We start from the raw sequence: 27,187 nt of genomic DNA on the forward strand, positions 1-27,187 counted from the left end.
GCTTCTATTTTGAAGATTTTCATAAAGTGACATTCTTCACCACAAGGAGAACAATAGAGGCTAGATGCATGGAATTGGCAATAGAGTTTGATTTTTATTTGATTGTTGATTCTAGATGCATGGAATTGGCAATAGAGTTTGATTTTTATTTGATTGTTGATTCTGTTATGCATTTCTTTATTGATTTGCAAGTGAAAATTTTGTGATAAAATTGGATAGTGTGGTTGCCTAATTTATCAATTACATATGTTTTCCCTCAAATTTTCAAGTGTATACACTTTGATAAGCTTTGATAAGCTTTGTTTTGAATTGCAAATACTCAAGTTGATTTGTTGATTAGACAAAGAACCCACTCAAAACATTATAGGCTCTAAAATTTAACGTTAAGACTATTTAAGTCTAATCAAATTCTTCCAACCTAAATTACAAGCTTCTAACCTTTTCTATTTGATAAACTTCTGTTAACATGCAACTTTGTATCAAGAGCTGAAAAATAACGATTACAATAAGAGACATAAAAAGTAATTGGTTCCACACAGAATTGATTTAGACATCAATATTTCTATGTCAAAGGCTCCAAAATCATAATAATATCAAAGTTGAAAATTCTCCAGGTTACTCCCATGTTTCAACCCACAGGCATAAATATAACTCAATAATTCCAAATAAAAGCTTCTCAATAAAGTAATAACGAGAAATAAGCGCAATCAAAGAATTATTTATACTCTACTCACTGACCAACCAACCACTTCAATCAACACCTACGTAGTCAAAGACAACAACCTTAATGTAATTAACTTAAGCACAATTAGAGGTTACTGCGGTCTTTTAGTTCTATGTTGGTGTGGGTGTTTTCTTCTATTTCACCTTTCACAATAGCTTTATAGATCTCTTTTTTTTTTCGATCGTTCATTATTTGGTGTCATTCATCTCCAGTAAGTTGGGTTGTCCATCTTTCATTACAAGCCCAAGCGTCATAGAAGGCTGCACCAAAGCACAAAAAACCATTGATAGCATACAACATCTACACATCATTCGCATTTGACCACTGCATTTCCCTGAGCTTTTTGTACTCTATTAGAAAATCGAAAATTATCTGAAAACAAGAATTAATTCTACACCAAGATTCTATTCATAAGAAAACAAATAGTACCCCACCAGAAATTCTGCGATAACAATCGAATTATCTCTGTTTAGTGAGACACTTGACACTAACACAGGTTGCACGCTAGCAAATAAAATCACAATAAACTATCAAACAACCAAACAGGGTCCCTATAAAGGGCTTTATTAAATAGAATGCAATTGGTCAAAAACAATAAATGGTACATGGCTGAAATGGCCCATGCGCCTTGAGAACAAAGCACTGAGCCATACCAGAAAGTATAAAATGTGGCCTTGCTGATTTACATCAAACTCAAATGATGAAAGTTTAACCAAAATCAAGAGGAAAATTACAAAGCTCTCCTGTTGAGCCAACCTGAGGAAAGAAATACTCAGATTGAACAAACTACAATAACGTACATAACAGGGATAAATGCAGCACTGTTAAACTGATTCTCCGCTGGGAAATAATTAAATAGGAGGGGATAAAACTTCTCAAAAGAAAAGGCTCGCCTCCATATGATTTATCTTGTGATATTATGCATTGCAAAACTGCAATGAAAAGAGCCTCCATGGAATAACTCTTTGGAGATTTTAATAGAAATCCATTCGTTCTCAAGTTATGTTTATCAAGCCTTCTTCTCTGCTTTGAAATTTAGATTAAACCACTTCTTTTTATTTGATTTATCCTTTCCGTCTGATAGGCTATCTTCTTTTGGACTTCCCATCTTAGAATCTTCACCTGCTGGCTTGCTTGCATTGCTGCTACTGCTTGTACCCTTTGACACAGCACTTGCAGTAAAAGAAGATTGAATGTTGTCTCGTTGTTTCAGCAGTTCGTCCACCTGAAATTTCACATTAGTAAAAAGGTTTTAAAACACTGCCTGTTGTAGAAAATATGGTACTGAATGACGAGTAAAAAGAAAAAATTGGGCATTAACAAAAGAGCACCACGAGAACTGTAGAAACCCCAGAAACTTACAGCTTGTTTCTCTTGATTATATCTATTTGTAACTTCTTGGAAGCGAGCCAAAGCCTACATATCATAAAGCCATTGAATTTCCTGAGGAAAGCAATCTTCTGAATTGAAGACAAATTACATTTTTATTTCTAAATAATTACCAGTTTCAAAATATCATATAAAATACCTTTCTGTATTCTGTCTCAAATTGGCGAAGTTCATTTCGCTTGGTTAGTATTTGAGCCTCTACCTCCTTAAGCTTCTCTGTTGAATCTTCAAAAGACTTTGCACAAATAGCCTCAATGGTATAGCTCGCGCTCTTAAAAAAATTGTCACCTGTGAGAAAAGGAAACGGCTCAATATATTCCCATCTTGAGGAAAATGGACCAAACTAATACAAATAGAAATAAAAAAAGGCTGTATACCATATACTGCAAATATGTGAGTGCCTGCTTTAAGTTCAGAGACTTCACATGGTTGAAGGCCTTCTAATTTTTTGAAAAATGCAGCATCAGGATCCTTAGCCATAGCCAACTGTATCATAAAATGGTTTTGTTTAAGATTCAATCTAAAAACCATTTTAAGGCCAATATAAAACAATAACATCATTGCCGACAAGTATCTCAATTAGTGCATACCGCATTGATTGATGAATCAAGACGATAGACTTGAAAATGTAAGAAATACATTCCGGCTGAAGTAATTTTACCAGTCTTTTCACTATCTTCCTGCAAAAGTGAAGAACTAATTAAAATCCAAAATCTTCGAAGGAACACAATATTTAACTTTCCAACCTACAATTAGCTAGTATATATTAGATTTCTGCACGGTTATCTTCACTACCTCTAGCAGATTTTCTGTAAAATAATGTCAGGTTTCAGAGCAAAGTAGTAAAATGTGATGATGCACCATCTACAAAACTTCCATTTTAAATGATCCAGCATATTTGCTTCTACCATATTTTAGATTTCCAGACATTTTATTGCCTATCCCGATGCCAGCCTTATGTAAACTAAGTAGCAAGTACAGTTCAAAAAAGTCAATATTGACCTGTGTACAGTCTGTATATGCTATACATGGTAAAAATTGATTCATAGAAGACAAGACCCTCCATCTTCTTATCATTTTTCTTTATAATGTTGCCAGTCACTGCATTTCATATTAGTTTACTTGACTTTTGATGGTCTATTCTCATGTCCAGCCAGCATGTTATCCTCATCATTAATAGTCAATTTGTGGGGTACACGATAGTATCTGCCAGTAACATTCATGAAATTTATCTATCCCCGAATCCCTTGGGGAAATGATGAGAAGGAGAATCCTCAGCCTTTGCGAATTGGCAAACAAGTTTGCATTGAGACATTTGTACAAAATGAATTATGCCATATGACTAATTTTGAAATCAATGAACAAAAATAACTCAACATCATTAGAAAGTTGCAAATATGATTTCATGTTTTGAAGCTACCTGTATGGCTAGCCCATAACCACTATTTGCCTCCTGCTCGAAATAAAGAAGCTGCAAAAAACATAAAGCATACATTAATTAACCTCTTATGACTGGGCTACGATCATGTCAGATATCTTTTAATTTGCTAAGCCAAGAAACCAACACATCATAATATGCATATAGTACTCTTAAATGCAGATTCAGTTGATATAAAAGATTATTGCATAATGCGTTTTTGTGAAGATACCTTAAATTTGCTTTGTGCAGGTGAAGTGACTCTAACAACTATCCCAGCTTCAGCTTGTTCTTGTGTGATAGTTACCCCAAAGAAATGAGCCCCTTGCTTTTCTACCTGCAATAAATGTGTCAGTTCAATCTTCAAATTAACATACGAGTTAACCTCAAGCTGGTATTTAACTTGCAATAGCTACCTTATCACTGGTAGGCCTTCCAAGTGGCAAAGGCCTAATAGTCACTATTCCATTGAGAGCATCCTCAAGAACATTAGCAGAAATTGTTGTTTTAATAGGCACACCAAGCTTGCTGAAAGATCAGAATCTAGCATCAGAAATTGGAATCTTTATAAAAAATTAAACTACGTAATCTCAATATGATAAAAAGCATTGCTTTCATGCTCACCTAAACAATGCGGCAAACATAGTATTTACAGTACCCAGATTTGACAGATCAACTTCCATGTCCATGCCCTCAGATTCCAAAGCCTGTTAGACCAGTTCAAGCATATTATCAGAAAAATACCTTTATTAGATTAATTCAAGCAAGGTGAATTAGCTTCTCACACCTGTCAAAAGTACAATTGGTTTGGAATCAAAATAACACAATCCAGAATGCAGTTTGAGACATCATATGCAAGAAATCTAGAACTTCTCATATAATGTTCCAGGCTCTGAACAACTGATTCTGGCCACTGATGTCCCAAAGAAAGAAAGTAGATACATCGGATGTATTCAGATCCATTGCTCTCTGTAATGTTTCTTAAAAAATAACTGAGTTACCAGATTCACCAGTAAATGGGACCATGCCCAAGCTGGATTGATCTCAGTCTAGATCTGCGCCCAGTTCACAACTGGGTATCCCCAGGGGTCATACAGTTCTGAACCCCAGACAACATTAGTAGCAGTGAGGGATATGACAGCCAGGACAGCCAGGAGGTTGGTACTGAACAATCAAATCAAAGTTGGGGGGTTCTTTAGGGGTCGGGATTGCTGTAGGTAAAGTGGAACAGTCACATAATCCATTTGAATGCCCTCCCGCTATCCTAAAACCTTATGCAAAGGGCCCATTCAAACTCACCAAACCCCATTTGCAATTTTGTGACGGTTTAAGACAAACGAAAAAGAAAAATTCAAGCAAGAATAGACATTAATTGTGCCTTGTGTGCAATATGGATTTCAAAGGGAGCTAAAGTAGGACCAAGTCATCTTTTGTGCATCCCTGGAATGGGGCTTAGATTTGTGTAAAGATAATTCTAGCTGAGAAGACCAAGGCTTCTAGATCGTTTACAGCAAGTGAAGCAAAATCTAAAGGCATGCCAGTAGAATTTAAACAAATCTACTATGTCATCCATTGTTGATGAGGATTCTAGAAAAGGAAAGACGAAAACTAGTGACAGGCAAGGCAAAATTGATGGGATGCTGTACATGTGATCACAAGAAGAGGCAGATGATTAGATCATCCAATTCTTTTATGATGCCATCCCATTTCATGTGACATATTTTTCTTATTTCAAGAACATGTTGAGAAAGACAAATAGCATTGGATGCTCATATGCCCCCTAGAAAACATAGATTTCAATCCTTGGATTAAATATTTGAATGTGAATTTGTTGATAGAGGATATGAGGCAAACCTAGCTAAGAACAGGCTGCTTGATTATCATGGATAAGTGGACGTACATTAGATTCTAACCACTCACTAATATCATAGCTAAATGTGAGGTTAGATCTTATTTTCTTAGAACTATTGATTGCTCAAGGAAACACAAGGAGACAGACATCCAATTTCAAATTTCAATACATGGAGAAGTAGATATTGATTCAGCAATGTTTATAAATTAAATAGAATGATGATGGAGGGTGCTTACAGGTACATTTTTTACACCCCATGTTAAGAAGCTACATTCAACAAATACGTTGAAACACATAGGGAACATAAGGAAGATAGATCGAGTGAGTGAAGAGAATGATGCTAGAAACTAAAGATACACAAATGTTCATTGCAACCAACACACCTCACTCTTTGGACATTTTCAAGGAAGGAATTCCTCAAACTTGTGGAGACTAGATGTTCCATTTACGTAATCTTGCTAGAGATGATTTAGATGCAAGAATCTCTACGATTAATAATGGTTTATACAAAGTGAGGTAGATGGGCAGAGACAACCACAGTTGAAAGGAAAGTGAAGCCAAAGATCCTTGGCGATGATTGGTGGTCCACAATGAGTCTTGTTATTTTTGAAATTTTTGTTTGCAAATACATTTTCTCCTTCATCTCAACATTTGACAACATGATTGGCCAAAAGATAAAACAATTCATAGCAATGATCCTAATTTGAGATTATATGTGGAGCATTAGGCCCATTGTGATGCTATGGTGAAAAACTATGAACACCCCAGTTCATATGGCAGCCTGTGCTCTAAATCCTAAATGATAAGCACCAAGAGCTTGAAGAATGCCTCCTGAAAAAAATGAGAAGGTGAAAGAAGCTTTCAATAAGGCCCCGAAAAAGATGTACAGCACTGAGTTGGCAGCCTTACTTTGACAGTAGTAGATTCTTCCGTCAATCTTTGGGATTCAACATCTAACAAACCAAAGAACAAACAAGGCTACATTAGCTCAAACAATTCCTTTCACATGTTCCCAATTACTCTATTGTAGAGAGGAATTGGAAAAATTGGTCAACAAACTTTACTAAATCAGTCAAGTGGAAAAGGTTTACAACTCAATGAGTGAAGAAGTGTCATGACTCATCTTACATCTATAACACATTCATCATCATTAATAAACTCAGAAAATTGTCTAATCCATAAGACTTCACGGTTTTCTGATCAGACCAAGATTAACAACAGTCCTAATCTCATTATTTATTAGACAGCAATTAAGATCATTATGTCGTGATCCAAGATAAAGACAAACAAAGCATTGTCAGCTGATGATGATTGAATGAGAAAACAGTTAATTACAACGGACACATAATATAAAGGTTATTAATAAAAGATTGCATTAAAAGTAACAAGACTTAATGAAGGAGATGATAGCCGATCATTGGCTGTATGTTTGTCATTTTGACCAGCTTTTGGGATACATTAGAATAACATGTACAAGATAGCAAGAGGTGCAACTTCTTAATGATAGTGGAGATTTCCTTAATGAACAATGAAGTGGTTTGTTAAAACAAATAAATCAACAGCTACGATTTCACATTCCATGGAAGACCACGTTTCTAGTATAATTAGTGAAGGTCGATAACATAGCATGTTAATCAGTGATTAGTCATGTGAAGGACTAAGGGACATATCTCCTCCCAAAGACCACCACCGTGAGTCATAACCTTTCACAACAATGGAGGAGTATAAAGCAACAAAACCTTGTGATCTAGGTAAGGCATCAAACAAGAAGAATCAATTAACAAATACATCATCAGAAAACAATTCAAATATATATATCTTCAGATCATATCATTGAAGTGGATCAGAGAATCAGATCGAAGGAAAGGAAATCTGGAAAAATGACTGCAGGTTATTCTGGTCCAGTCATTATAACTGGTACGCATGCTGCCACTATCGTACATGATTCCTTATCATAAGTGATTATATATATATAATCTGGCTCAAAGATGATATGAATACATTAATAACAGAATAATAATTCAGGTATATAAATCAGTCATGTTTAGATAATTCTTAAACTGGTATGTAATCTGGAATACTTAATAACAAGATAGACAGTAATATAATTCAGAATGTCAAAGACTACTTATAATATCCATAATAGAAGTGATATGTCCATAACATTGTCCTAAGCCTTAAATCTATTCTGATTCTTCTATTCCCCAAGGGAGATGGGTGCTGTTAGGGAGAGGCAGAATAAATCCACTCCAAGATGAAAGAGCCCCATGGGTGAATGAACTGATGTTCCTGACATCTGGGCTGTATTTGGGAGGTGGTGTCATAGTGCCCAAGACAAGCCAATGCCCTCTTCTGGGATTGAGAATTAGAAGGGTTTGTTTGGAATTAGAACTGGAGTAATGACAATATTAAGTTGTATTACGAGCAACTTAATTATCTACTCTGAATTAATGTAATATACTAGGTAGTAATGTATATTTCCCTTTGGGAATTGACAGCCTATAAATAGGGGACATTACAAAAAGTTGGTGACCATGCATAGTGCCTTGCAACTTCAGGAATGACAAACTAACAAATATCATCAAAATCCAATATTATTTAATCAACAGTTATGATATGACTGTAGTGACCTATTTTTAAAAAATTGAGCAATTCAATTTCTGATTTAATTTCCGGAGCAAACATTGACAAACATTTCCAAATTTCAAATGGACAAAAACCTCAGGACACAGGAGCCCAACACCCCTGTCTTCCCAGTTTGATCCAAATTTTCAGGAGACAACTGTACAGAGGTTCCTGATCCCAATTTTGTCCATCTCCTGAGCATCCACAGCCCTCAAACATTGCACCCAGTGCTTCTGTCTTGCACAGTCAGCTTCACATTTCACTTCCAGGTTCTTCTCTGTATCTACATTCCAGATATACCTTTTTGTGCTGTATTTTCATTCTATATTTCCAGTACTCTGCCAGATATACTCAATTTGGTCATTGTTAGCATAGATCACTACACATACTTCACAATCCTAATCTTCACAACTCTAAGGATTATTGAACACTCAGCAACCTAGGCTCTCCCTTGTGGACAGCAGCCTTAGGTTCTAGTTCATATTCCAAATGATGTGAGAGAAGTCTTGCCATCCTAGGTGGAGGCATTGATTGACCTGGGATCACTTTTTCCACATTTCATATATAATATGAGATGCTAAATGTGATGTATTTCGAACTTAAGTACTGCTGCAAATATGTATATATTTCTGATTTTTATATGTTTTTGTATGGATGAATAAAAAACGAACCCAACCCCCAAAATTTGACCAACCTGCAAACCAAACCCTTGAACCCGAACCAATACCAGAACCAGTAATTTAGGTATTAAGCAACATCTCTTCTTAGGAATATATAAGCAAGGATAGTACAGAATTGCAGACAGAGGCATACTTGGCCTCCTCCTATACTGACATTTAGATCTCATTCTTGATTATTTTAGTGATTGATGACATAGTAAGTGCCAACAATCTTGCTAACGGCCAGATTGAAGCTTAGGTGTGGGAATTATAGATGGAGCCTGTGAAAAGAATTCTGTAATGTTTGAAAAGTGTTCACTAGCTCCCTCTTGCAAAGGGTCTTTTCTTTCTCTCTGTATTTTGGTAAATTTATTGTTTTGGCTTCAAGATCCTGCACTATTATATCAAGAAATGAAAATGACAATACAGAAGTCCAGAAGCTGTGGCCAAAATGACATTTTCAATGTTGCAAAATTATATTAACATAACCTATTGTAGGAGGAAAGTTGGCTTACAGATACAAAGCATCTACAGAGGCTAGGGAAAACAGTGAGCTGATGAAAACAATAAATTACCGAAGCAGTGCATGCTCTTAACTGTAGATGAAGGCAATCATTCAAGTAGATTAGATTTATAAAGAAAATTTTACAAGACGAGAAATCTGGAAAACTTAGCAATTGGGTTAGTTGTGACGACATTGTAAAGGTTGAGTTGTTAACATTCGTTTTTCAAAAACTGTATCAAGTTGATTGTAATAAAAGCCTGTTAAATAGCAAAAAAGAGAGAAGCTGATTTTCTGAGGAGTTGTAAACTGTAGACTCTGTGATTCTAAAAGGCTCTACTAGGTGAAAATTAAATCAGGCTTGGTGACAAATGACTGTTTCCTCATTCAGTGTCAAGACACTGTAAGAAATCAGTTCTCTTCTTACAAATGCTTCTTGTTTTGCTTAAGTTGAAAACATTACACATCACATGTCATTTTTAATCTTAATAGAGTGTAAACGCCCTTAAACAAGATTGGCATAATTAAACACAGTTCCATTAAATATTTGAAAAAAAACTTTGTAAGACATTAAAACGGAGAAATAACACATTTACATTTATCATTTGCACTCACTCTGCTAGATATGTCATCATCTCTCTGACATCTACATGTGAAGGAAAAAGAACACATTTACTTCTGTTATTTGCATTTATTCTGCTAGAAGTGTCATCATCTGTCATCGTCTCTCTTATGTCTACACATAAAGGAGAAATAACACATTTACTTTTGTTATTTACACTTAATCTCTTATACATCTACATGTGAAGGACTAGGTTTTAAAACAAACGGCGTAAAATTATCTAATAGGGAGTCACAATACTTCATTATTTCGGAAGCTATTTATAACCAATTTATATAGGTACTTATACTTCAGTTAAAAGTGAACCCATCCAACTAATGATTTGCTATAGTTTCTAGAACAGTAGCCCTTGACTTAATAAACCTTAGTAAGTCTTTAGATAGCACAAAACAAATGATGGAAATCCAACCAAATATACCACTGCTCTTGGCTCATAAACTATTTACTTCTTACCAATCAATGGAGGTGTTAGCATAAAATAATGAAAAACATAGAATTTAACATCATATGACCACTAGTTTTTGTCAATATAATGACTTCCTTTCAAAACATCAGATAACCATGTTATATAGAGACATAAACCACAGCTAATATATCCTTAACAGTTTGAGAAGCATCAACATTTGATAAATGTGGATTATTCCAATATATATTTATTCTGTTAGCTCAGAGCTTTCTTGCAAAATATCATTAGAGGCTATTTAATACACCTTTCTTCTGCATTTACTTGAATAATGATGCCAAAATCAAGCAGACTCACATATTTCTCTAATTGCAGTTGTGTCACAACCAAAATCCCTTAGAAACTCTGAGCATTACTCGCAAGAAATAAACAGATACACAAGATGACTAGCCTTCACTTCCCAATAGTTTAAAGATCGTCTGAGATGGTTATAAACCCCCTAGCTTTACTCTTAGGTTGAAATAATGCAAAGTTCACAATCAATTTCAATCAAAAAAGATCCACAATATTTAACTAGGTTGACAGAACTGCATTTTCTATAATGCACAAACTCAAACCAATTGAAGTTATTTGCCAAACAATTTAGCAAAACAAATAAAAAATCTACAAATGAGCAAATATATATTTTCTGTTATTATTAGATATTATACAGTTTTCTGCCATGTGCATATACATGCAAATACAAATGTGTGGTAAATGCGAAAAATGTACCTCAAATCCTGCTGTATCATACTGCCTTCTTTTCTCTGTATCAGAAAGGATGCTGTAAGAATATGCAACCTCTTTAAACAATTCTGATGCTTCAGGATTACTTGCATTTTTGTCAGGATGATATCTGTAAATCATTTGTAGAAAATAATCATTGTCAATGCCAGAAACTTGACAAAAGCTCTGCCATAAAATTTTGTCACTACTCAACTAGATAGAAACCAACAAAATCCTTAAATGGGAGTATTAAAGGAATACACACATGATAGTAAAATATGAAAAAAAAGGCAGTAAACTGTTTGAGATGGCCAAAGGACTCATCTATAAGTTCCTCTGAGAACTTGAGATCTTAGATTTTTCCTATTTTCCCAAATGCCATTCTAAAATAAATAGTATGAATCAACCATTATCTGTGTCATTGATGTCAATGTGTGTGAGTTGATCAAGTTTTTGAGTTGCAGTTGTTGGCTGTTATGTCAGTGGTATTTGTTGTTTTAGCCTGCGGATATGTGTGTAGTTGCCGTTTATGTGATCTCTGCCAGTTGACATTGGCAAGCTCTTCTTGGTTTGCAAGGTGTCATGTTGTTAAGTGATTGCTTTCAGGCGATGTCTCTGTTTTTGACAGAGTTTCAGACATGGCATTTCCTCCTCAATTGACAGGTGTTCTTTGTGAACTGTATGGCAGCAGCCTTCTTTTGTATATGGTGAATCGAATCATCTTAGATGAATTTTTTTTTAACCTGAAATTGTACAGGTGTTGTGGTGAGCAGTCGGAGCGCTAAGGCAATCTGTTTCTTTTCTGACAAAAGTGTGAAGGTTGAGCTATAACGTAAAAGCTCAGACTGTCGAGTTGATTGCTTTTTAAAAAACACCTAGCAGAGCCATTGTTTTGGAGAAATATTAATTAGCGGGAGTTTTTATCGATTTGAAACACATCTCTGTGTATATCGAATGTATGCAAGCCGTTTTCTATGGCAGACATTTTTTTAGATATTATTGTTGGTTTCCTAAAGAAATGGCCACTGTTCTAACTTCTGACTAAGTTCGCTGAACAAGAACCTACGCAATAGTCTGCATTTGTTTGATTGTTGAAAACCGTTTTCTGCATACATGGAGTTCTGAAATGCCGATTTGAGCTGGAATTAGTCTTTATGCAGGCCGTTTCTGTTTTACTGTGATGGCAGATTGTTCCTTGGCATTAAAGCTCAGTCTACATGATTTGATTAAAGCCAGGTATTCTTTAAAAATTCAGGTGGTTATGTTTTGCATACAGAAACGCGTATGACATGGAATGATTATATCCCAACATGGCTGAAAACTTCTAGGTGGAAATTGTGATTACCAGATTAGGTTATACAGTACGTTTTTGTTTTTTTGGTGATTTGGATGTATAAAGCCGTTTTTTTTGAAGTGAGCTTTTCTGAGTTTAAAAAGTGTGTAAAAATATATAGAAATACAACTATGTGAAGCAGCTGGTTTTTATATGGGGTTGGCGATTCAAAATTTTAAGATGATATTGTCATTTTCTGTAGCATAATGCTGGGTACTTACATATGCATATTTGTATAACCATCAATGTAGGATAAACATAAAAAACAGGAAGGGTTAGAAGAGTTGGTGTGAGAGAAGTTTTATCTGTCTGCAGGTGTTCTCAGATACAATTATGTGCACAGCAGATGCCATCTTGTCCTAACCATGAATGCTATCATACTGAGACCAAGTTTTCCAGTTTTATTACTTAAAGTTCAGGTCTTTGGTAATTACAGAAAGAAGTGAGAAGATAACTTAATTTGTCTTAAGTCATTGTGTGAGTTCTGGTTTGTGGAAAGTATGTGTCATTCATTGAGTATGTTGCTGTTAGGAGTTTTATACATTTCAGTATAAAACAGTGAGCTTACCAGTGTAATTCATTTTTAAAACTTCGTATGTAAAGGTTGAAGCCTTGTGATTAAAGTTGGAGCCTTATGTAGTAAGAGTGGGTGCTCTTTGATCTAACTAGGTTGCAGCCCATCCTTGATAGTGAGTACCGTGGTTTTTAACCCTGTTGGGTTTTCCACGAGATAAAAATTTGTCTCTGTCTCTATAGTTACAAGCTTTTTAATTTCTGTTTCAAGTTGTTAATCGTGTTAAATACTGATTCACCCCCCCTCTCAGTATTTTTTGCTAGTCTTTCATCAACTTCCAAAACATAAATGTCCCAAAAAAATTTATTACAGGCCACTGAAAGACAAGAAAATAGCATGCATTGGAAGCAGCAGCAGCAGCAAACTATTTATTGGCACACAAACAGTTTTTTTTCCAAACTGCTGCATTCATTATAGATGTAAATAAATAAAACTCAAAAGTGCATGAGCAATAAAAACAGAGGTAGAAGACAAGAACAAAATCAGATGCATGCCAAGCAAGAATAACTTGCTTCAATAATATCAAAATACAAAATTTAAACTCAAACAATATATGATCACCACTGGGAAGTCCTGCTCATATGCCCTAAAAAATGTTTTCACAATCTAAAACAAAAATAGATTCAGAAGGAAAGATTCCCAAAATATGTTCAAGATTCAAAAGTGCATATATGTCCCCTTATCAAGCATAACCAGTTTGTGAACAATTAATCTATTTTCTGAGATTTCCAATAGGCCAATTGGTGAGCAAGGGGAAAGTCCAACTTTTTTGGAGAGGAGGAATTAATCAAGCAGTGGTTTTATTCGTGGCAATAGGTTCAAGTGATCTTGGTAAGACTCAAAAAGCTTTCAAAATGCATTTCTGTCCTTTTGGGAGCTCTCCAAACATCTTGGAGTAGCATGCTATTTTTAGAGAATTATCAAGTTGTTTCAGTTCATCATCCTAAGTCCTCGATAATATTATGGTATGGTCAGAAATTCAAATATATCTCATTCTGATGCCTTCCGCAACTTTAGGTGATTTATTAAATTATTAAATAATTATAATTAAGTTGTCCTAAGGAGGATATATTAAAAAGGCAACTAACGTCTAATTATTTATTAAAAAGTGTTTTAAGTTGTACCTTTAGGGGGACTAGGCACAAGGTGGGTCTTTGCACGTAATGGATTATTATTTAATTTAAAAAAAAAAAAGAGTTTCTGAAGGAAAAAGGAAAATTATTATATTATTTCCTCTACAAAGTTATAAAAGGAGGTTGAGAGCTCATTGTTGAGGTTAGAAATGATATGATATTGCTCCTACATTTGAGAGTACCTGTGTTCATCTCTAATTTTCTTGATAACAAAAACCATCTTGAAAATGCTCGTTTCGGGGACAAAAACACCCTAGAAGGTTAGAGTGATTTCATCCAAGAATCTGAATGATCTGCAAACTGAAGTTTCCAATTGTTGTTGCAAGAATGGATGATATTGATATGATTTGATTATGTTGTTGTTTGCTGGAGTTTGCTAGTGGTGTTTACAGTGTTTGAACAACAATTGCGAGATCATTTAATGTTGCCTGTACATTCTTAAGCAGGCCATACCCCTTCCCTAGCTGTACCATTCACAGTTGCGGTTATAAGGATAAATTTAATCTCTCTCTCTCTCTCTCTCTCTCTCTCTCTCTCTCTCTCTCTATCTATCTATATATATATATATATGTATTGAAATATATATACATAATAATAAAATAAAATATGATATTAATTGGTGCGTTATTTCCTTGAGTTGACAGCCGTACATTTTCACAAGGGAACCCCTATACTTAGAGGAGACAACTTCTGCCACAAATCTATTTTTTGTCTGACTTTATCAGATTTTATTAGGCCTGGTGAGTTTCTTTAACTGCCGTATATTTTTCTGAAAAACAAATGTGTTATCACAAGCCTTATTTGGATCACATACCCCATGAATATCATTCTAAAAAATTAGGAGTTAATAAAGATAGCAGTGATTCCTAAAATAAAATAATTTAATTAAAATTAAACTAAGAGTTTTAAGGGCAGCGATTGAAAGCTTGTGAATTAAAAATAATTTACCAAAGGCAGCAACTGTTTGAAAAGGATATGACCGTTTACCCCTTGCGGAGAGGGAGTATTTAGGAGCAGAAGCAACATTTGACGAGGCATCAATCAAGAAATAGAGATCTGATCTGGATAATAAGGCAGTAAGAAATTGGAATTATAAAGCAATAATAATCTAAATTATAAGGCAGTGAGATACAGCAGACAATTATATTGTTGAAGTAATTGGTATACCACATGTTTGAATCCAATATTTATTACTTTGTGAAATTGGTAAAGAACACATTTATTAACTTGCCAATCCATCAAGAATCTTAGGAAACATAACATGGAGATGAAGGAGTATGGGTTCCATCAATTAGGTAGACCACCCATTGAATTGGATTGCTTATGGGCCAAGGGGTCGGATTGACTTTGTTCGTTGTTAGGCACTCTTGGACTTAGTTGTGGAGAATAGTCTCCCAGTGCCCTATTAAGTTTCTAATATGGTTATTGACTAAGCTATAGTGTGCATGTTTAAGATAGAAATGTTCATTAGCATTTTGTTTGATGTTAACTGATTATTTTCCTAAATTCAATTGCTATTGTGTAGTTTAGTGAAAGAATACTCTTGCAAATAGATTGTATTATTGGATTTATTATTTTTGGGCAAAAATCAGGTACTCCCTCACCAGGGGACATTAGAGCCATACCCATTGAAAATTGTGAAGAAAATATTTTGGATGAAGCCCTCCCATGCTGGATGAGGCGTGGGCATGCATACCTCCAAGGATAAGTTTCGAATAGTAGTTTGGGGGTGATTTTAAACAGCAGATATTTGGCTGCACTTGACTTTGTTATAGCCATCCTTGGAGAATCTGATTAAATGACTCTGGTCCTCCAAGATCAAAGGTTTGCATCCAGGAGGATTTTATTCAAGAATTGGTGTCTGCTGTGCTACTGGTTGACCAGAGCATTTGACTACAGAAACTCTTTCTGTTGTCGCATGGTGAAATTTCTTGAATTCTGATCTTGTGGTGAATGGCCTGGTCAGATAGGATGTTAAGGAGTCTGATCCAATGGCAACAGCAACTATGCTAGTATAAACTTGGCTAGGAAGGAGACAACGTCTTCTTACAGAGCACTCCAGGATTTAAGGAGCTTGAGCACTGATTTGGGTCTACTTATTAAGAAATCAAAAATATGATGGTTACCCACTCTCATAGGTATCTGGAAGTTTCCAGTACGTTAATACTTCCTTCTTTGGACTCAGGTATATGTTGGAATCGTTTGCCGCTGCACCAAAAGCTCAAACTATCAATGCCCAATACAAACGCCAGATTTAACCCGGCCCATGGGAGGTGCTTAAGCCATGTCACGAGTCCCCAAGGAGGTGCTGACCACCAAGTCAACAATCTCCCCCTCAGCACCGACTAAGCCTTCAGCACCCACTAAAGGAAGACTCGAACCCGTGGCCCAAGGCTCTGATACCAATTGTTGGAATCATTTGCCATTGCACCAAAAGCTCAAACTATCAATGCCCAATACAAATGCAAGATTAACCCGACCTACGGGAGGTGGTTAAGCCATGTCACATGTCCCCAAGTAGGTGCTGACCACCAAGTCAACAGTATAATGGTGAGAGCGAAGGAGCAAGAGGAGATTTTCCATGGGGTCAAATTCCCTGCTGCTTTGGATGCAATTTGTTCAGGAGGAGCTTCCAGTGGTATGGAAGAGGTATGGAAAAGGTGGCAGTGCAAAACATGGCTGGTTGGGGCATGGCTCCAGGTGGTGGGGTTGGCAGTTGGGGACCTGTGCTTACTTTTTTCTCATTGATAGTTGTTTTTTGAAAGGCAGCTGAAAGTTTGGTCTTTTTAAGATAGTCGTTAGCTTTTCAGCTTTCTTAACTTTTGGCTGTTGTTTATTTAACCTTTGTATTTTCCTAGGTGAGGATCCCTATAGGTTCAATCAAAAAAAGGACTTAACAAAGGAATAGGAAGCAAGACAGGCTAAGGCAGAGCAACAATGCCCATGTATAACATTGAATAATCCACCATTATGATTTATATATATATATATATATAGGAAGGAGAGACTAAAGGCAGAGCGACAATGCCCCTGTGTAACATTGAATAATCCAGATATCGTTTTGACAAAGACATAAACATAAGATCTATTAAATCTCCATGAGGAACATCTAAAATTTACTCATAGTTGGCATTTTCAGCTACGTGATTAAGAAAATTATAGTTTATACCCATCCTAAATATGTCAACTAACTAAAAATACCCTTGATCACCTAGACCTTCTGAACCTCCTTCCTTTAACTGTAGCTATCTTGTTTGAAACTTTTGCTGATCTTAGAAGAAAATTATTTTCATATATAAGGATGTTAAACCAGCTAGTTTGAATTTTTTTAAATTAGATAGACCAACCAGGATGTGTAGATCTACATTCAATCAGCTGTTTAACTCTACGTTTGACAGGTTGTGCATGTGCCATAAATCTCAGGTCCATAAGAGGAACACATGGCTCAATATTGAGATTGCCTTGTTCTGGGGAATTTATGTCCTTTGTATAAACTGAAATTCTATGAAATAAAGAAGAGCCAATAGAGCTAACTCCAGCAAAGATCATGCCATGTACAATTGGACCGGCATCAAACTGTTAAGATTCTTAAGAAGAATATTAGCTGATCAAACATGCACTACAACAGATTCCCCTTTGCCATCAAGATTGGAAACTGAAATAACTGCCACAAAAAAAAATTAGTAAGACTGGTTTGATTCCCTCCAGAAGTTCAAACATATGGAAAACATGTCCTCAATTCAAGTAAACTAAGGTCAAACAAATGTACAGAGTTACATCCAGATATGGTTTTCAAATAAGAATTCATGTGAATATTATCTCAAATATTTAGACTTCGGAAAACCTGGTTACTGTGTTTCTATGATACAAATTGTTTTCATATATGCACTCCAACCATATGTTGCATCGAACTGTATAAAGGACCAATGATTTCCAATTTGTGCATTTTTTAACCTTTTTGTTGATTAGACTCCAGACAATGCAAAATTTTCTGGACAGAGGTGCTAAATCTGTTAAAAGTTTAAAACAGAAAGAATCATTGCTTTCCAATTTGTTCATATTATAACTGTTTATTGCCTAGACTCCTCCGACAATTCAAAATCCTAGTAGTTTTTCAAAACAGTCTACCCCTTCTAACATCTCCATATACAAGGGTGATAAAGCTATTAAAACATTCTGGAGCACTGCTTATCAGGGAAGATGAAAAGAAATAGAGCTCCACCTGCTTGCAGTTATTTTATTTTCCTGATTTTTAGCTGGTGCAGCCAGGTGCTCATGCTGACCTGTACTTACTAAGTCACCTTATTAAAAGCTTGGCTTAAAAAAATTCTTTCACAGATGATCTACAAAGACAAGTGGAGGCCAGATAATCCTTGGGACCCAAGAATTACAGCAGATCACAGAAGGATTCACCCTCGACCTGCAATTGCTAAAAGTCCAGTAATTTCATTTCTGCATATCAAAAGGAGGTCAGTATTTCCCTACCCATTTAAGGACTGGCTGCCTAATAATGTGATTTATCGAGATGTGCAGTCTCAAGCATCCCCCAAACTTTTCTGGTTTCAGTTTTGTAATGCGCCAATGGTGACACAAGCAGTTTATTGAATGGTTCCTTCTCAACTTTTGAATTGAGTTTTGTGAAATATAGCCAGCAACAAACAAAAGTGACCATTGATCCAGTAACAGAAAGTGATTCTAAGAACAAAACAATGTGAAAATCTCAATCACAAAGATAACATAAAGGAGACAATGTTCATGGAGCTTACTTGAGAGCAAGCTTCCGGTAAGCAGTCTTTATTTCTTGATCAGATGCATCCCTGGATACTCCGAGTACTTCATATGGATCTCTTCTTGAAGCATGAGGAGCGGTGCTATCTAATCTTGCCGAGTCCATCCTTATTTTTCCCTAAAACTAAATCCACAAACTAAAAATTTACAGAATCCAAAGGTTACCTCGGAGGCAGATCATTACTTTGTACAAGCCACACCCACAAACCCCGAAAATTTGATTGATAGAAATAAATGCCTGCCAAAAACCAACAATTTCCCAGAACTCAAAAATGAATAAAAGGAAAGAATATACAGTGAATGTAATCATTTAAATGAGTACCTCTTCTACTTCAAAAACTGGCAGGAAAATCCCAAGCAGTATAACAGATCGACTGCACTAACGTGATAATATCAACAAAACAAAGAATCAAATCAATTCAAAACATGAAAATGATAAGCCGCATCAGAATATTCAAAATTAAGCCCTCTACAACACGGATTAATAAACCCCAATTGGAGGATAAAAAACCCTTATAACCCTGAAATGACAAAATTCGAGCAAAACAAAACTTAAATGGCAAGACAAAGATATTAATTGAAACCTAAGACATAATGGATACTAAGTAGCATGATTCAGAGCATACAGTTTCATTAATAGGTCATTCAAGCCCTATAAATTCGTAAATCCTTAATTTCTCTATGATTTTAAAACCAGAAAAAAAGTCGAAACGAAAAAAGAATTCAACGCACCTGAAAATGCGGCAGAAAAGATCAGCGCCGGGTGCCAATCTGGACCTCCGGTCACTGTGAAAGGAGTTGCTATTCAACGAATTATCTAATATACTGAGATTTTTTGCTGTCAAACTTAGTCACTGCCTTTATTTTATTTAAATATATTTTTACGTTTTTAATTACTTTCTTTTTATTTAGTTAACGTGCTTTTGTTTTTACCGACAAATTTGTTGATTCCGACGATTAAATATTTCTTTTAAGCTTTTGGAGGCCTTCGATAGGAAAGACAATTTACTTCGGCTTTCAGGCACTGGAGGAAAAATTAAATGATTTATTTATTCATTTTTTAACTAAATTAAATGAATTATTTATTACATTTATAACTAGATTGCATATTTCCACCATATCAATGCTTTGGATGCCATAGGTAATAGGTTGCTGTGGTGGATTTGTTGGGATTAGGTATTTTGACAGCATGGGATGGGAGCTATGATATTTTTTAAAGCTTTGGGAAATCATAAGAAGTCCCCTTCAAGGCAAACAAAATTTAGAGTTTTTCAAAGGATTTGAGAGTTGTGCATGTGATGTTATCATGATAGAAACTTCCTTGTATGAATCAAAGAAGTTTGTTCTTTTGCTTTTGTATAACATATATAAATTAAAAAAAATTAGGTATTTTGTATTTGTTAGATAGGTTTAACGGTGAAAAAATGTTACAATATAATGTTGTTAGGATTATATTTTTATGACATTTGTTTTAATTAAAGAAATGTAATAAAAAATTGCAAAAAGATTGTCATTATTTTGTAAAAATAAAGTGTTCAAAATAGAAAAATGCATTGTAAAATGAACATTATATGATATTTCAATAAAATTGTCAAGTTGGCCCAAAATTATAGTCGGCAAACCCAAAATATCAAGAGGCAAAATTTTAGTGAAAAATTTTGGGCAAAAGTTTCTACTCAAATTTGGAAATCAATAATTAATTCAAAAGCACAATTAATGACTTGAACATACTACATTGCAAATTGCCTACTAATGGCAAATTGAAGTGTATTATGGTCCAACCCACTAGTTGTCCTTTTTGCCATAAATATGAAGATATAAGGCATGATTTTAAGGGATGTCAGTTTGTTAAGAAATTATGGAACTCATTGTTCACTATATGCATGCTATTTTTTATCATAATCTTAACTAGAAAGAAGCCTTACTCCATATAAGGCTCCAAAATAATGTTATTGTTGATGGAGTTCAACAGACTATCTTATTGCATTTATGGAGAGTCTAATGTAAAGCAGTTTTCAATAACCATAATGATCATCATGAATTTGTAGTTCTACAATGTTACCCTAACATATTTTATCATCTTACTTCTCATTTCTCTCAGCTACAAGCGGATTCCAGAAGTACTTAAAGATGGATTTTCAAATTCAATACATCGAATTTTAGGTAGATGAGTTGCTCATAAATAAGAAGGTTTGTGTAGCTCAAGGACTTAGGCCTCCCTTACAAAAATGACTAATGCTCCTTCTTTATGTTCAGTTGTTTGCTCATCTTTGAGCTATTGTCTATATATTGTTCATGTTTCATAATTCATATTCTTATGGCTTTTAGATACCATTTTAATATAAGATTATAAAAATTTGTGATTATTGTATGGTTTATGTAAAGTATACATTGTTGGGTGAATATTTTGTCACCAGCGTACCAATGACAAAATATGTATTTCACACACAACTATGTTAAGACAAAGTCTTTCCTCTCATCAAGGGGGCGTTCCTTAGAAGAATTTGGGTATTTCGACAACTTTGGAATTAAATTTGGGGGTAAGCTTAAGGCATGTAATTCTCTTTTTTTCAGAATTAATGTATATCCCTTCCCTTGATGATATTTCTTACTACTAACAAAACTAATAACTAATAGAACTTCTTTACAATGATTTATAATATCTCAACAATCATGTAAGCTCAAAGTCTTATGTGAGTGCAACTTACTTTCATCTCCACAATTACAACTATAATCACAACTTGTAGCTCAAAGTCTCCAAGATGTGATTATTTTTCTTAAAAACTAAGAGTAATCTTACTATGTAATCACTTAACTATCAGAAGATTTCCCAAAGATGCAAATAGCACAAAGTCTACTTATCACAATTGGAAAGCTCTCTTACTCACATAAACAATATCACCAATAAGATTCAAGTTTTTAGGAAATGATTATGAGAACTGGACATAAGAACAATTTAATCATAAACACAATCTTTGACCCAACACAAAGTTTGAAAACTAGCGGATTGCTATCTTTATTTCCTTGAATCAATCTTTACATCAAAAGCTCAAAGTATTTGTTGAGGCAAAAATTTGGCAGAGCCGTGATTAGCATAATAAAAGATAAATATTTACAAATGAGGTCCTCCTTATATAGGAAAAGAAGTTGAGAAAAAGGTGGGCACAGTTGACTAATTCAACTGCACAGTCCCACTTGACTACAACTACTGCATAAAATAAAAATGCAATTGCAAGAAAATTTGCAGTAAGAAAAGATGCAACTACATGAATTCTACTTAGTGTCAATGAGGACACTTTATTCTTCATTTTCTTCCCTCTGGATTTACTCAAGGAGAAAGATCGGTCATCCGCCAAAATCTGCAGCATTTTCATCATGAAATCGACATTCATCATTAGATCGTCAGCTTCAAAGATCCATGATGATGCCTAAAAGATCAAATTTTCCTTAGACAAAAAGACAGAAAAATCAACAGATCGGGTTTTAAAACCCGATCTGCACTTGGGTAGGTCAAGGCTGCAAGTCGGGTTTTAAAACCCAATCTACAATTGGACAAAACCTAGGTTGCAGGTTGGGTTTTAAAACCCAACCTGCACATGTGCAGAAAATGACCTGCAGGTTGGGAAAAATTTCCCAACCTGCACTTAGGCATTGTGGGCCGGGAAAAACTTCCCGACCTGCACATAGACAGACTTGCAAGTCGGGAAAAATTTCCCAACCTGCGTATAGGTAGACTTGCAGGTCGCGAACATTTAGGCAGGCCTGCAGGTCAGGAAAATTTTCCCGACCTGCATATAGGACCTACAGGTCGGGAAAAATTTCCTGACGTGCATTACTTTGCAGACCAAAACTGCACTTCAGGTTTTAAAACCCGACGTGTAGGAAAACACAAGAAACACTGCATTTTGGGTTCTAAAACTTGAAGTGGAGTCAAAATATGAAATAAAAGATCAAGGCAAAAACATGAAAATGACAAAAAATGAAGACGCAAAGTGACACAAATTATGAGGGAAGTCAACCGACCTTGGAGGGCGTAGGCTATGAAATGGATAAGTTTCGTAGGGGTTGTACCACGATTCAGGTTAGCTGAAATCGGTGACAACAACTGGCTCTGACTGGGGAACGACCTTCACTAATGAAGGTTGTAGAATCCAGAACTCCAAGTGCCTGTATCCATTGGGCTATAGAGTCAACCAACAAATACATAAACAATAAGACTGACACAAGCAACCAATTGAAAACAAGACAAAAACTTGTGCAACTGCACTTATGTAAAGTACACATTGTTGGGTGAATATTTTGTCACCAGCGTACCAATGACAAAATATGTATTTCACGCACAGTTGTGTTAGGACAAAGTCTTTCCTCTCATCAAGGGGAGGTTCCTTGGAAGAATTTGGGTATTTCAACAACTTTGGAACTAAATTCAGGGGTAAGCTTAGGGAATGTACAATTCTCTTTTTTCGGAATTAATGTATCTCCCTTCAATTGATGATATTTCTTACAACTAACAAAACTAACAACTAATAGAACTTTTTTACAATGATTTCTAATATCTCAACAATCATGTAAGCTCAAAGTCTTACGTGAGTGCAACTTACTTTAATCTCCACAATTACAACTTTAATCACAACTTGTAGCTCAAAGTCTCCAAGATGTGATTATTTTTCTTAAAAACTAAGAGCAACTAATAGCAATACAAAGCTTACTATGTAATCACTTAACTATCAAAAGATTTCCCAAATATGCAAATAGCACAAAGTCTACTTATCACAATTGGAAAGCATTCTTACTCGCATAAACAATATCACCAATAAGATTCAAGTATTTAGGAAATGATTATGAGAACTGGACATAGGAACAATTCAATCATAAACACAATCTTCGCCCCAACATAAAGTTTGAAAACTAGCGGATTGCTATCTTTATTTCCTTGAATCAATCTTTACATCAAAAGTTCAAAGTCTTTGTTGAGGCAAAAATTTGGCAGAGTCTTGCTTGGCATAATAAAAGATAAATATTTACAAATGAGGTCCTCCTTATATACGAAAATAAGTTGAGAAAAAGGTGGGCACAGTTGACTAATTCAACTACACAATCCCACTTGACTACAACTACTGCATAAAATAAAAATGCAACTGCAAGAAAAATTGCAATAAGAAAAGATGCAACTACATGAATTCTACTTAGTGTCAATGAGGACACTTTATTCTTCATTTTCTTCCCTCCAGATTTACTCAAGGAGAAAGATCAGTCATCCACCAAAATCTACAACATTTTCATCATGAAAATCGACATTCACCATCAGATCGCCAGCTTCAAAGTTTCATAATGATGCTTGAAAGATCAAATTACCCTTAGACAAAAAGACAGAAAAATCAGCAGATCGGGTTTTAAAACCCGATTTCCAATTGGACAAAACCTAGGTTGCAAGTCGAGTTCGACCTGCACATGTGCAGAAAATGACCTGCAGGTCAGGAAAAACCAATAGACAGATATAGGACATGCAAGTCAGGAAAAATTTCCTGGCTTGCATTACTTTGCAGACCAAAATTGCACTTCGGGTTTTAACCCGACGTGCGAGAAAACGCAAGAAACACTGCATTTCAGGTTCTAAAATCTGGTGCAATCAAAAGATGAAATAAAAGATCAATGCAAAAACATGAAAACGACAAAAATGAAGATGCAAACTGACACAACTTACGAGGGAAGTTAACTAACCTTGGAGGACGTAGGCTACAAAATGGATAAGTTTCGTAGGGGTTGTACCAGGACTCAGGTTAGCTGAAATCAGTGACAACATACATTATTAATGATTAGTAATGTAATGAATTGTTAGATTGTTTATAATTTATGAATAGTAGTTTTGAGTAGGTAGAATTTTAGATATTTTACCACCCATTCTATATTAGAAGAGTCTCCCTTGTTAAGAGGTCGGGGAATTTGGAGATTAACAATGAATTCTATTACTATGTAAATGAGGTATAATTGACCATGTGAAAGTGAGGAAAAGTGATATACCTAAGTTTTGCATATATATGTTTTATAATATAATGATGTGGACATTTTTACTTGAAAGGGTTTTCTCTATGTATATACTAAAATGTTGAATTTGTGAAATGAAAAGATCAATCTTATCTTGTATTAAATTTGATTTGTCTTACCATGTTTAGACTAATGTTGTCTATGCAATAGGTATTACATCTCAAATTCTACAATATAATAAACAATCACTAAAAAATGGTAAATATTTATGAAAAGTATAATTAATTATGATTTTTATTATTCTTGCACCAAGAACCAACTTTATTTTACTCATTATGTTAGTGATTATATTGTTTATCCTATTTAAAGAAAATCTACCTCAAGATATGTTTTCAAAATATGGTGCAAAGATATTATATAGATAGAGTATATTTAAACAGTTTTCTTATATAACTCTTTAATAAAGATTGGCCATAAAAGAATCAATGTGGCTAAATAAATTATTAGAAGAGTTATATTTGAGTATTGGTAAAATTCTCACTTTATTATATGATGATATAATCTATTTACTCTCACTAAAGACTCATATTTTCATGTATAAAGCATATTAAAATCATGGACACATTGATCAAAAGACAGTTTTCCAACATTAAATTACTACCAATTTTGATAAACTAATTGTTAAGTGAAAAATATAGTATGATAAAAAAATTAGGATAAAATCCCAAAACTTGCATATCAAACCTCTTTGCAGTACCAAATTCTCTAAATTTGTATCAATACTTGGCATAAAGGAGTTGTCATTAAGAGGGATTATGCATGTGAATGACACCTACTAGTGGCTAAATCCTAGATGTAACTCCTAACGTGCATAACATAATACCTCTATGCAATATACCTATGTCCTTTGGCGCATATTATAAACTCTTGTCTTTATAAACATTCTACTTATTTCAATATTGTATTATATTAGACCTAGATAAACTATGTAATGAATGTAGGGAGGCTAGTTTGAGGATTCTCAAGCTCCGATAAAAACTATATAATATCTTATAAAAAGTTTTTTTTTTCAAAAAATAGATGTACTGTCTTCAATCAAATATTAATGAATAATTTCATATCTTAAAATTGGATTTGCAAATATTATGTTTGTTGCACCCAAAATCACCAAAACTAGTCAACTAGTCTTACTCAGAGAGGACAACAAATTAATGAACTATCCAGAGATCATCATTAAATTGATTTTACCAATATGAAAAATAGATGTGTGAATTTGAAAATATGGTTTTACAATAGCAATAGAGCTATAGCTTCATATTCCCAAAATCTCCCACAAATCCACACAACTATGCCAAAATAAGGCTTCCTAATTTGCTTCAAACTTCACCGAGCGAACATCAAACTAGATGAAACTTCATGTAGGACCAAATAAATAAATTTATTGATATTCAATCATAAATAATCAAGTCTTATATCTTATCTACAACAACAATAATTGATTTGACTTTCATCGTCCAAATTCTACTCAAAATATGACAAAATTAGTACACCTGATTAGCTCCAAACACCACAAACTAAAATAGTTTATGTTTCAAATGGAAATATCAGAATAGAGATATGATAAAAATTGAATTACAACACCATATTTTTGTGATATCTCCACAAGACTCAAAATTAACAACAAATTACATAATTATGATTGAAGAACTCCCAAGTCAACAAATGAATAACAACTACACATTTAAAACAGGAAAGTACTCAATCTTACAAACTTTCCTTTAGCCCAAATGCAATCTCTAGATGAGAATGCCCTTTGTAATAAACATAAGAAGAAACTGTTTGGAAATCTGCAAATATGAGAGAATAGATAATAATCAAAATGCATCTAAATAACCCAAACAACATGTTTATAGCCATCCAAAATCCAATGTCTATTGGGATACATGATTGTTGAGTTGCCCCAAAGCCCCTTCAATTGTCTTTTTTTTTTGCTTCTTGCTACATGACTCTAAAGGGCACACATTCTAACACCTATACTGAGCCTCATAAATAGTAAATTTAATATTTGAATGCCCTCTTGATATTGCAAATAATTGGACAATTAGAAGTATTAAATTAGTTATTCTTCTGATGCTTTCTTGATTAACCGATGGAACAATTAAATGGGATATTATTTGCTAAAATCCAATTTTAAATAAAAGGTAATGCAAACAACACGATAACATTCATGTAGTCAAAGTTGCATGATCTTTATTTTGACATATATTTGTGTCTTTATTTATCTATATTTAAGAAGACCCGCAATATTGGGGTACTTCATTTTATTTATAAATTGATAGGTTATGCCCCTTATTGTGTCACAACATAATGATATTAGGGGTTAAACCCTTATAACATTTATGTATTGTCTTAATAT

General features: G+C 34.5%; 1 protein-coding gene across 3 annotated transcripts; it reads right to left on the reverse strand.

The window, feature by feature from the left end:
- Nucleotides 1–1,256: 1,256 nt before the first annotated feature.
- Nucleotides 1,257–19,670, reverse strand: LOC131038404 (chaperone protein dnaJ 15). 3 transcript variants are annotated; one of them, XM_057970831.2, is made up of 13 exons: nt 19,519–19,639; nt 19,109–19,160; nt 18,765–19,024; nt 10,965–11,088; nt 4,155–4,237; nt 3,947–4,058; nt 3,763–3,867; nt 3,534–3,584; nt 2,704–2,793; nt 2,491–2,599; nt 2,253–2,401; nt 2,087–2,140; nt 1,257–1,949 (listed from the first exon to the last, which is right to left on the reverse strand). In XM_057970831.2, exons 3-13 carry the CDS (start codon nt 18,890–18,892, stop codon nt 1,734–1,736), a joined length of 1,221 nt encoding a protein of 406 aa, XP_057826814.1. In that variant the 5' UTR covers nt 18,893–19,024; nt 19,109–19,160; nt 19,519–19,639; the 3' UTR covers nt 1,257–1,733. The 3 variants fall into 3 exon arrangements, with proteins under 3 accessions (XP_057826814.1, XP_057826815.1, XP_057826816.1); XM_057970832.2 differs by having other exon boundaries at nt 19,109–19,165; nt 19,519–19,632; XM_057970833.2 differs by lacking the exon at nt 19,109–19,160 and having other exon boundaries at nt 19,519–19,670.
- Nucleotides 19,671–27,187: the final 7,517 nt, after the last annotated feature.

The sequence above is a fragment of the Cryptomeria japonica genome, chromosome 2 (genome assembly GCF_030272615.1).
Source record: "Cryptomeria japonica chromosome 2, Sugi_1.0, whole genome shotgun sequence".
NCBI classification, from domain to species: domain Eukaryota; kingdom Viridiplantae; phylum Streptophyta; class Pinopsida; order Cupressales; family Cupressaceae; genus Cryptomeria; species Cryptomeria japonica.